The sequence below is a fragment of the Salvelinus fontinalis genome, chromosome 32 (assembly GCF_029448725.1).
Source record: "Salvelinus fontinalis isolate EN_2023a chromosome 32, ASM2944872v1, whole genome shotgun sequence".
NCBI classification, from domain to species: Eukaryota; Metazoa; Chordata; class Actinopteri; order Salmoniformes; family Salmonidae; genus Salvelinus; species Salvelinus fontinalis.
Window position 1 is genome coordinate 41,072,976 of NC_074696.1, and position 12,597 is coordinate 41,085,572.

General features: G+C 44.5%; 2 protein-coding genes across 2 annotated transcripts in view; one reads left to right on the forward strand and one right to left on the reverse strand.

The window, feature by feature from the left end:
• The window catches only part of LOC129831344 (exostosin-1b-like), a 104,788-nt gene that overhangs the window by 54,031 nt on the left and 38,160 nt on the right, over positions 1-12,597 (forward strand). Inside the window, exons 2-4 of the mRNA XM_055894674.1 lie at positions 10,188-10,281; positions 11,875-11,982; positions 12,352-12,471. Of these exons, the coding sequence (XP_055750649.1) occupies positions 10,188-10,281; positions 11,875-11,982; positions 12,352-12,471 (322 nt within the window). The remainder of the gene's footprint in view (positions 1-10,187; positions 10,282-11,874; positions 11,983-12,351; positions 12,472-12,597) is intronic.
• Positions 3,173-12,597, reverse strand: part of LOC129831346 (mediator of RNA polymerase II transcription subunit 30-like) — a 123,126-nt gene continuing 113,701 nt past the window's right edge. The window contains exon 5 of the mRNA XM_055894678.1: positions 3,173-3,291. Coding sequence (XP_055750653.1) covers positions 3,286-3,291 — 6 coding nt within the window. The 3' untranslated portion in view covers positions 3,173-3,285. The remainder of the gene's footprint in view (positions 3,292-12,597) is intronic.

Consider the following 12,597-nt stretch of genomic DNA (forward strand, 5'->3'; position numbering starts at 1 on the left):
AAGCATTTTGCTGCACCCACTCTAACATCTGCTAAACTGTGTACGTGACCAATAAAACTTTGATTTGAAGTGTGTTGGGGGGGAGTTGAGAGTCCCTCTAAAAGTCCCCCCTTATCCTCTGGAGGGAGCGATCGTCATTGGGGACTCTGAGTACTAGGCAGATACTAAATGTAACTGAAAAATTGCCTCAATCTGTTTGCTGTGGGAAACGGCTAGGGAAAAAACGGAGAGAGCAAAATGAAAAAAATTGCATTGGATAAAGCTGTCACAGTGAATTAGTATCTCGGCAGGAGGGACCCTTGTTATCGGTGTTTTTGTCAAATATTCAGGCTTACACATGTGACAGGGGAATGGTAGGCTAGGAGGAAATGCTGGGAGGGGGTATGAGGTAGAAGTGGGAAACTGATGCATTTGGCTGTCTAGAAGTTAGCATGCCATACGGGCTGTGTCACTGACTTCACTACCTCCTAGCTACGCTTAAACATTCAAGGTTTCTTTTTATGGTAGCATAGCTAAGCTAGCTAAGACCTTGACCAAACATTCCTGAGGTAACTGTCCTGGTTTTGAGTCCTTGTTTGGAGTTACTCAGCCGTCAAGTCACAGCACGCTAATGCTAACTAGCTAGCCACCATCATTTGCAGATTGCTCAAGAAATCTTCCACTTTCTCCCTGGAGTACTGACAATAACCCAAACTGTATTACTTGTTTGCATAATAAAGACAATTATAATGTAAAAACAAAACGGGCTAATTACCATTTAGACAACTATATATATATATATGACTATAGTTAGGTGTGACTGACACTGATGGTCGGTTCTTATAACTCGATGAACAAAGTGTCTTGTGTCTTCCTACATGCATAATAGGGGAGTTTTTTTGTTGCCTATTTAGAAAGAGAGACCTCTCTGAAAGTCAGTTGGTAAGTAAAGAGTAAGACTTACTGGAGTCGACTGTAAGTGAGCGTAATCGGATTCCCCTGTGTGTAGCCAGACCTCACGGCCGTCATGGGACTCTGCACACAGCCTGTGTGTTTGTTTGGGGAAGCGGACCTCAGGGTTACGTTATGCTAGGATGCTAATTGGAACTAGCATAAGCTGGATAATGAGGCCTAATTAGGGTAATGAATTAGTTGTGGAGGAGAGCGTGCTGGAGCGAGGAGGAGAGAATACCGGACACACACCGCAGGGCATCCAGGGGAGTACAGGGGGCAGTGCTGAGCTCTTGGTGCTTTTTGAGGTCTGTTCGGTTTCTGTTCATTTTTTTATCACGGTTTTCGACTATTTGGGTTGAATGCTGTAACACAGAATAAAACAATAAATGTCCCATGATGGTAGTGACTGCTTATCACTTAACTATAATTTATTCACGTTGCTTTAATAAAATATTTAAGTTGTGTACATTACATTTGTTTTATTTGATTACTTTTTATTATTTAATTCCAAGTCATCTCTATATAGAGTGCTGCCTATGCTGTCTGATAAAATCCCTATTTTGTAGTTCAAAGTAAATCTGGCATACTTTTATGGCTGCTGAATACCAACAATCAATCACTTAGATCATGTATTTTCAGGTAGATACCTCACGAAGCAACAGCTGTTCTCTATATCACAACATCTCGTATTCTTCTCTCTGTAGCAGGTGTAAAAGAAACAGACCCGAGTGGCGCAGCGGTCTAATGCAGTGCATCTCAGTGCTAGAGGTGTCACTACAGACCCTGGTTCGATTCCAGGCTTTATCACAACCGTCTGATTGGTGGTCCCATAGTGCGGCGCACAATTGGTACAGCGTCGTTAGGGTTTGGCCGGGGTAGTCCGTCATTGTAAAGAATAATTTATTCTTAACTGACTTGCCTAGGTAAATAAAGAAAAAAGTAGATGCACAATGGATTATGGTCATTGTAGTTAATTACCACGTTTTATGCCCTAAACTATGTACAATATTGGCCTGTTTGAAACTATAACTCCCTACTACATCGCACAATTCAGGCTGAATCTGATTTGTCTCTAGAGAAACTATGCAATGTGCGCATTGAGCTCACAGGAGAGAGAAAAAGTAACACAATGGAATTCAAATAATCGATCCGACTTGGGTCAGTTGTTTAAATACCCCAAAATAACCAACATTTAGGTTAAGTGCTCAGCACTAACACGGGTTGGGGGTTACGGGGACATGTGTGCGCATGCACACTCAAACACACTAGTCAGTCACACCGCACTGCCTCCGTCCCTCATATTTACAGCCACACGTATATGGACGGCGATAATCGTTCTTGTGCAAACACACACCAACATATGTCCCTGATATACAGCACACAAGTACACTGCCTGTCTTAATCAGTCACATACTGTAGAATGCATCACATCGGCCTCACTCACAGGCACTCACACCATATGCTCAGTCTTAATCACTCCTACACCTATAAGCCTGTATACTAATTAGCTTTCTCAAAGATGCACACACGTTCTGACTGGATCACTCATTTGCCTTGAATAATTTACTATCGCGCGCTCTCTTTCGCTCGCACACACACACACCCACGGCCTCCAGGTCTGACCGGAGCATACAGCTAGCTCCCAGGCCTGACGCACTATATCACAGTGGCCATAATCCTCCATGTTGCCGTGTTACTTCCATCCCCTCTCATTGTTACGATTAAGCCACACAGCTTCAGTCCTCACCGTCTTTGTGTCTTCAGACTGACTAAGACACATCCCAGCCCCCCTTCGGGCAATTCACGCACACGCAGCGCATACACACGGTAATTACACACGCAGCGCGCACACACACACTGGGAGAGAGACTAGAGGTCTCTTAGGCTAATGTGACAACAGCCTCATGAAAGTCCTTAATTGGATCCTTTTCTCAGTGTTTTTGGAGAACATCGAGGTTGTTTGCGGTTTTGTGTTTTCATCACTTTAGAACGAGCGGGCCCGGAGGGAGGGTTTCCGACAGCTAGAGTCTGTCGGATACCCATACTGCATCGGGCCTGACGGCAGTGCACCGCTGGCGTCTTGCCCAGGCAAGCTCCCCCCCCTCCCTCCTGTCTAATGGAGGACTAAGGAAGGATCTTTGTTTCGGAAAGAGTTTCTTTAAACAAAACAAAAAATGGTAACACTGGTTTTTTTTAAACTGTGGTGATTTATTTATGTTTGTGCGTCTGGATTAAGTTCAGAACACATGTAATTAAGTCACCCTACTAAGTGGAGGCACGAAGTGGTGGTTGCCATGGCAACTGTTGAAAGTTGTTCTTGGTGGGTCTGGTTGAGAGGGTCACCTAATTGCATCAGACCTGTGAAACACACACACACACAAATTATTTAATTAGGGCTTATTTTCAGTTCCTCATCTGAATCATATTTTCTCAGGATTGTGCGATGTTGGCTTTATTTACCAGTGTTTTCACTCAAGGCACTACGCCCCTTACAATAGCCTACTCATATGCTGCCCCTTTCTCTTTTTTTCTCTTCTCTCTCATGGTCTTTCTCTTTATCTATCCCTCTTACACACACACACACACACCGCCTGTGGGCTCCTCGGGTTCGCTCAGCAGTGGGTTTCCTCCTCAGCAGCTCAAGGTCAGCAGGATGACAAAGCTCTGCTGCTGTTACAGAGAAAAGGAAAATGGGATGGAGAAAGGAGAGCGAGCTCTACTGTACCCCTCAGCAGGGTCACTGGTTCCCGGCTAAGTGCCCCAGCAAGCCGGCTGAAGGGACAAGCAGTGGATAAGTCGGGTCTGGGCCACTCCTCTCTGGCTTTCACGGAGACATGATAGAAGAGATGGAAGGTAGAACCCCCACAAGATGCTCTGCATTATCTGCAGAGATGGACCCATCAGTCAGTTGTCATAAGCTGACACTAGCTGTCATGACTGTTTAGGACATTATTATAACAGTGTTGGGCAGTCCTTGCTTCTGGATGCTGATCCTTGATCAGTTTTAACAACCAGTAAGGGGAATTTAACTAATGTAAAACTGGTGACCCCCAAGCTGATCCTAGATCTGTATCTACAACCAACTTGTACCTGTAGCATTCCAACCTCTCTGTAGTTAAGGCACCAGCGCCAGTTGCCTGCCTGTCTGGCTGCCCGCTGCAGATCTGTCTATCTAGCTGGATCTCTGTGTCTAGTGTTTTAATTAGGATCACCGTTGGCTCCAGCTGCAGCTACTCTTCCTGGGTTCTACATAAAACATGGCGTTACACATAACGTTAAGGCCGTGGCTAAAGATGAGGAGTTTGCGCCCGCACCCTGCCCCCGCCCGCCCCTCTGGAAAACTCTTTCTAAAAGCCAGTCACTGGGACGACATTCCAACTCGGGATGGGGGGAGGTTTTAACGGGTGGAATAGTAGAGAACAATTTGAGGTTTACTCAGTACCAGTGCAAATACCATGGCACTGCTATATCGACACTCAATCGTTATGGTACTTTTTTAATGGTAAGTTTACGAACATATATTATGTACTGTCAATATAATTGAAACTTGTATCTCATTTATTGTAAATTGTGAAATAAGTATAGCCAGTTATAATTGTAATCGTCTAGCAGATGAGAAAATACTTTAAGTATTTACCTGGCTAAAAGATAAGGAATATGATCTATTGTTTACAGGAAACAGGATTAACTTGTGTGGCTAAAGGACTGGGGGGTTGAAATATACTTCTCCCATGGGCAAAGAAACTCAAGGGTTGATGATATTAATTAACAATAATTTTGACCAGAATGCACCATCGAGAGCATTCTGACCGGTTGCATCACCGCCTGGTATGGCAACTGCTCAGTATCTGACCGAAAGGCGCTACAGAGGGTAGTCACTGGGGCCAAGCTTCCTGCCATCCAGGACCTCTGTACTAGGCTGTGTCAGAGGAAGGCCCAAACAATTGTCAAAGACTCCAGCCACCCTAGTCATAGACTGTTCTCTCTGCTACCGCATGGCAAGCTCTACCGGAGCACCAAGTCTATGTCCAAGAAGCTTCTAAACCGCTTCTACCCTGAAGCCATAAGAGTCCTGAACATCTAATCAAATGGCTACCCAGTCTATTTGCATTGCCCCCCACACCCTCTTTTACACCGCTGCTATTGTCACGTTCCTGACCTGTTTTCTTTTGTCTTGTATTTATTTAGTTGGTCAGGGCGTGAGTTGGGTGGGTTTGTCTATGTGTGATTATCTATGTTGGGATGTTTGTGTTCGGCCGGGTATGATTCTCAATCAGAGGCAGCTGTCAATCGTTGTCCCTGATTGAGAATCATACTAAGGCAGCCGGGGTTTCACGTGTGTTTGGTGGGTGTTTGTTCTTGTGTCAGTGTTCCGTCACACAGGACTGTCACGGTAGTTATTTTGTATCGCATATTGTTGTTGTTAATTATTAAATCACTATGGAAACTAGCCACTCTGCGTATTGGTCCGATCCGTCTCGCCTCTCCTCGTCCGAGGAGGAGGATTACGACTGCCGTTACAGCTACTCTGTTATCTATGCATAGTCACTTTAATAACTCTACCTACATGGACAGATTACCTCGACAAACCGGTGCCCTGCACATTGACTCTGTGCAGGTACCCCCTGTATATAGTCTCGCTATTGTTATTTTACTGCTGCTCTTTAATTACTTGTTCCTTTTATTTCTTATTCATATTTTTTAAACGGCATTGTTGGTTAGGGGCTTGTAGGTAAGCATTTCTCTGTGAAATTCGACACGTGAATAACAGTTTGTTTGAAATAGCCCTTTCACTAATGTAAATTTGTAGTTTCATACTATCTTCGTACTGGACCCCCGTGGTAATCGAACCCACAACCCTGGCGTCGCAAGTGCAATGCTCTACCAACTGAGCTACACGAGAGTCTCGCCACGATATCAGCATATATGGCATAACTATGGCACCAGGCGATACACGCTCAGCTGCTTAGAATGTTGGGCTGGCCAGAGGTGGAACGTAGCAAAACACAAATACTAGTCCCGTGTAGCTCAGTTGGTAGAGCACGGGGGGGGTCCAGTGTCTAATAATGTTACTGAGTGCCTACGGATACAAACAGGCAGTCTGGCGAGTTTCATGTTCTTCTTAGCTCCTTAGTTACATGCAGCCAAATTCGGATACAAAACTCTTTATCCGTAGCCACTCAGTAACAACATTAGACAATTACAGCTGAAGGACAGAACTACATCAAATTAAATCGTACATAGCATTAATAGACAGGTACAGAACTACATACAGTGCATCTGAAATAGAATGCACACTTTCACATTCTTATGCCTTAGCAATCCATGCATCATGTACTCATGACGGCCACACTGCAGTCATCCATTTTGTTAGGTGCTTACTGTTAATCTCTAAGAACCAATTGCTCTGTAAACACTAGCGATAATCTCACATGAGGAATCGCCTGTGTCCTTGGTTCTCCCGTGTTTGACGTCCCGTACTATTCACGATAATAAATAATGTGCTTCTTAGATGCGACTGAATGCAAGTGCAACGAAAACGACAATGGAAATGCAACCGTTACTCCAGCCAAGGCTTCAACCACATTTTTCACCCTGGCGAGCGTGCCATTTCAGCTCATAAATGAGCTACAGATGGAGTTTCCGCCGCACTAAGGCTTCAATTGAATCGTTCACTTCAACAGCCGCGTTGGAGTTTTTCTCCGGCTAGAAATTCAATTGAATCCTTCACTTTAGCTACGTACGTGGACCTTTATAGAGATCCAGCACTCCATTCAATCAATTGAAATGCATAGACATGAACTTAAACCAAACATTTGCTGTGTTAATTTACTGACCAACATCTGTAAGCTAAAACCAGACTATCATATATATATATATATATATATATATATATATATATATATATATATATATATATATATATATATATATATATATATATATACAGTATATCACAAAAGTGAGTACACCCCTCTCATTTTTGTAAATATTTGAGTATATCTTTTCATGTGACCACACTGAAGAAATGACACTTTGCTACAATGTAAAGTAGTGAGTGTACAGCTTGTATAACAGTGTAAATTTGCTGTCCCCTCAAAATAACTCACACAGCCATTAATGTCTAAACCGCTGGCAACAAAAGTGAGTACACCCCTAAGTGAAAATGTCACTTTTGTTGCCAGCGGTTTAGACATTAATGGCTGTGTGTTGAGTTATTTTGAGGGGACAGCAAATGTACACTGTTATACAAGCTGTACACTCACTACTTTACATTGTAGCAAAGTGTCATTTCTTCAGTGTTGTCACATGAAAAGATATACTCAAATATTTACAAAAATGTGAGGGGTGTACTCACTTTCGTGATATACTGTATATATGACGCAGTACATCTTTATTCTGAGGCTTTGCTTACAAATTCTTTCTCTGAGCAGCCTCTGATATCCTGATGCCAAGGGCACATCTTATCTTTAACCCAAAAACCAGATGTGCTCGGGAGGGAGGGAGGGAGACGCTACAGCTATTTAGGTCAGAGTTTGTCTCATTGATATTTTATGGCATTAAGGCAGGGAGGGGCTGGAGGGAGGCAGCACTGTACAGGGAGACAGCTGGTGCAGAAATATGCGTGCGTCCCGTCTGTCTCCATCGGCAGGTGATGGAATGCCAATGCTTGGGGGTGCAGCTGTCGTCCACTACTCCGCTCCTGGCCACCGAGGGGGGGGGGGGGGGTGTGACGCATGTTATGTGCTAATAACTATGTTATATATGGGAGTTTCAGCACTGACTAGTGCGGTGCGCTGGCTAATTAGTTGTTGGCTTGTGTGTGTTGGCGAGAGTGAACGAGTGTGTGTGCGTGTGCTTTGAATCCTAGCAGTAGACGTGCCCTGGCTGTTGCCCTCTGCATCTTTAGGTGAGCCTATATGTGATGTGAGCACGCACACACACACACACACTTCTGGTAGTGTCAGTAAATGGCCATCATCCCACTGCATACTGTGTGTTTCCACTCATGGCATTATGAATGGGGTGAGGGATAGAGAGAATGACTGGGTTCCTTCACCCCGTCTGGACCGTGCGAAATGAGAAATGATTTTCTGCCTCTCCACTCTTTTAACCTCCTAACCCGAAGGACTTGCCTTCAGACCGCTCACACTCCCTCGCAAGTTCTGCAGTAGTAGCGGCAGGTAGCCTAGTGGTTAGAGCGTTGGGCCGCTGAAAGAACGTTTGCTGGATCGAATCCCCGAGCTGACAAGGTAAAAATCTGTCGTTCTGCCCTTGAACAAGGCAGTTAACCCACCGTTCCTAGGCCGTTTTGTTCTTAACTGACTTGCCTGGTTAAATAAATATAATGGGAAGGAGAAAGGGAATAGAGGAGAGTTGAAAAGCACTTTGTGACAACCGATGACGAGAAAAGGGCTTCATAAATGTGATTAGGAGAAAATTGGACAAAGGCAATGGGAGGATCTCGACTGCATTTCCTTGATCCCACACATCCTCTTCTCTCCCCACCTCTTTCTCAAAACCAATTGGATGAGAAGGCCAGAGTGGAGGGACCTCTGACCTTTTCATCCAATGGGTTTTGGAAAAGACGCGAGGAGAGAAGGGGAATCAAGGAAATGCAGTTGAGATCTTCCCGATGACAGGAGAGGGAGAGAAAGTCTTTCTCCTGGGCCTAGTAGAGGTTAAACTGCTGTCTGTGTGAAATGGAACAACATCTTCATATTATCCTCCCATCTGTGTACCTACTCTCTCTGCCACCCTGAGTGTGTGAATTCACTCGGGTGTGTACACACCGCTCCTGCACTCTGGAGCACACATACACGCACACACACACATACACACACACACACACATTAAGCAGACACCGCAGCAGAAGCTTGCCTCTTGGTAGCAGGTGTCAGTCAGCTCATTACCTCTGGCAGGGTTGATCATTCTGTTTGAATAGCAATAAGGCACACTTCACTGGAGATTTAGAGGAGAGGAGGTAGAGGAGTGGGATGGGAGGGAGCAAGCGGGAGATGAGGAATGGCACTGCGGTGAGAAACCCTCGAAAAATGTGTGTCGGTAATGGAGAGATGTCTGTCCTCTGTCCGTACCTGTATACGATTGATGGAGCTGAGGGACTTGCTGTATACTGGGGTGTGTGATCTTTTCTGCCAGTGTATTCAGTTCAGTACGGTGAGCTTAGCTAGTTCTGTGTATACAAAGTATTCACGTCCCACAACATTTTGTTTTTAAAGCCTGGATTTAAAATCTATTAAATCAAGCTTTTTTTGTTGTTGTCACTGGCCTGAATACTACACCCCATGTCAAAGTGGAAAGATTTTTTTTGTGATTAAATTGTGAATTTATTTATTTATTTATTTTTTTTATGCAAAACTGATGACTTCAGTCAATAAGTATTCAACCCCTTTTAAGGCAAGCCTAAATAAGTTCAGGAGTAAATATTTTCTTAGCAAGTCACAAGTTGCATGGACTCACTCTGTGTGCGATAAGTGTTTAACATGGTTGTTGAATGTCTACCTCATCTCCTGTGTCACACACCATTATCTGTGAGGTCCCTCAGTCGAGCAAATCATTTCAAACACGGATTCAACCACAGACCACTTTTTGTCCTGAATACAATGTGTTATGTTTGGGGCAAATCCAATACAACACATTACCGAGTACCACCATGCATATTTTCAAGCATAGTGGTGGCTGCATCATGTTATGGGTATACTTGTCATTAAGGACTAGAGAGTTGTTCATGATAAAAATGTAAAGAAATGGAGCTAAGTACAGATAGAATCCTAGAGGAAAACTTGAATCAGTCTGAATTTCCACCAGCCACTGGGAGACGAATGAACCTTTCAGCAGGACAATAACCTAAAACACAAGGCCAAATCTACACTGGAGTTGCTTACCAAGACAACCGTGAATGTTCCTGAGTGGCCGAGTTATAGTTTTGACTTAAATCTACTTCCAAGTCTATGGCAAGACCTGAAAAACGCTGTCTAAGAATGATCAACAACCAATTTGACAGGGCTTGAATCATTTTTTTAAAGAACAATGGATGCCCAATCCATGTGTGGAAATCTCATATAGTCAAGGGGTATGAATACTTTCTGAAGGCACTGTATGTTTGGTCCTGAGGGTGTACGACTATAGGAGATAAACCTGACAGCCTCTACTTTGTGTGTGTGTGTGTGTAACGTACAGTACTGACTGTGTGTGATGTGTACTGACCATGTATGTCTTGTGTTTCTGCACAGATATGACTACAGAGAGATGCTGCACAACTCCACTTTCTGCCTGGTGCCTCGGGGCAGGCGCCTAGGATCCTTTCGCTTCCTAGAGGCGCTGCAAGTGAGTGGACACACACACACACACACACACACACACACACACACACACAGATTGACTCTACGATACCTGGAGGCACTGCAGTTCAGTGGGCTTCGACCAACACACACCTTTTTATATCCCTGTGCTGTAGGGCTGGGAATTGCCAGGGACGATATATCATCATCACGATACATACATTACCGTTCAAAACGTTTGGGGTCACTTAGAATTGGCTTTTTCTTTCAAAAACAAGGACATTTCTATGTCCATTTTAAAATAACATCAAATTGATCAGAAATACAGTGTATACATTGTAACTGACTATTGTAGCTGGAAACGTCTGATTTTGTTTTAAAAGGAATATATAGGCGTATAGTATATATAGTAACCATCACTCCTGTTGTCCAATGGCACGTTGTGTTAGCTAATCCAAGTTGATAATTTTAAAAGGCTAATTGATCATTGCAAAAGGGTTTTCTAATGATGTTAGCACAGCTGAAAACTGTTGTGCTGATTTAAAGAAGTAATAAAACTGGCCTTCTTTAGACTAGTTGAGTATCTGGAGCATCAATATTTGTGGGTTTGATTACAGGCTCAAAATGGCCTGAAACAAAAAACTTAATTCTGAAACTTGTCAGTCTATTCTTGTTCTGAGAAATTACAGTTATTCCATGAGAGAAATTGCCAAGAAACTGAAGATCTCGTACAACGCTGTGTACTACTCCATTCACAGAACAGCGCAAACTGTCTCTAACCAGAATAGAAAGAGTGGGAGGCCCCGGTCCACAACTGAGCAAGAGGACAAGTACATTAGAGTGTATAGTTTGAGAAACAGATGCCTCACAAGTCCTCAACTGGCAGCTTCATTAAATAGTACCTGCAAAACACCAGTCTCAACTTTAACAGTCAAGAGGCGACTCCGGGATGCTGGCCTTCTAGGCAGAGTTCCTCTGTCCAGTGAAGGCTAGCATCCCGGAATCGCCTCTTGACTGTTAAAGTTGAGACTGGCGTTTTGCCAATGCGCCACTCAGGAGACCAACTTTCTTATTTATTTATTTTACAATGCAAGTGCATTTTACTCCCATCCACCCACTCCATTTCATCTCCTCCCAGTATCACAGAACCCTTTTACACTCTCTTATATTCACACTTCATTACCACACTTGTAAGTGCTCCCACTCCATACGTCTCCAAGTATTGGCCAACCACCGAACACTCACACACTCATCACCTCTCCTATACCACATGCTTACCACACACTTTTAAGTACACTTCCTCCCGCTCCATATGCACTTTCCCTTCACCACTCAACTGCTGTACATGTTTGCCCTTCGCTCCGCGTAACCGCTACCTCACACCTGTCGCACACTTCCTCACTGAGTGCACTTACTCCCACCTCCAACTCTATCTACTATCACGCTCTGAAGTGCTCCGTCATCACCTCTAATATAAGTACACACTTCTCCATAGAAAGTATACACTTGTCTCTCTCTCTCTCTCTCCTTCGTTCACTGACTCACGCCACTGAGGCTGGCTCTCCACTCTTCTAGAAGGGAGACGGTGTGTGAGAGAGAATACTTTTAAAAGCCCTGTCTTGTGTATATCTGTCTTTAGGCAGCCTGTGTGCCTGTGATGCTGAGTAACGGCTGGGAGCTGCCCTTCTCTGAGATCATCAACTGGAACACGGCGGCCGTCATCGGGGACGAGAGGCTCCTGCTGCAGGTACGACACACACACTCGACACGTCAACCCCGTCCCATCCCTTTAATCCTACACCGCCTCCCTCCTGTACTGCTATTGGTTCTCCCTGATTGTTAACTGATTGACGACTGTCATTGAATGGTCAGAGAGTCCACTCACTGGGCCTCTCGGACCAGGGTCGGGTTCATTAAAGGCACACCGTAGCAAACAGGAAACGGGCATTTTGTTATTGAACAAGTTCAGGTAGTCCCTCCCTATTTCCTCCCTCGACCCCCCCCGCTGACTGATCACGGTGCGTTGTCTTACGTCATCGCTACACCCTCATCCCTCCATCCTCTCCCTGTCGTCATCCCCTCTCTCTCTAACCGTGTCCCCCTTCCTCACGTCCAGATCCCGTCCACGGTGCGCTCCATCCATCAGGATAAGATCCTAGCTCTGAGGCAGCAGACCCAGTTCCTGTGGGAGGCCTACTTCTCCTCTGTGGAGAAGATTGTGCTGACCACTCTGGAGGTGAGAGACAGACACACGCACAGACACATGCACACACACACCACAAAACACTGGAAGATAGACACACAGAACGACACATGTATAACCACTGGCGATTTTAGCATGCAAATCTTGGTGGGGCAATCC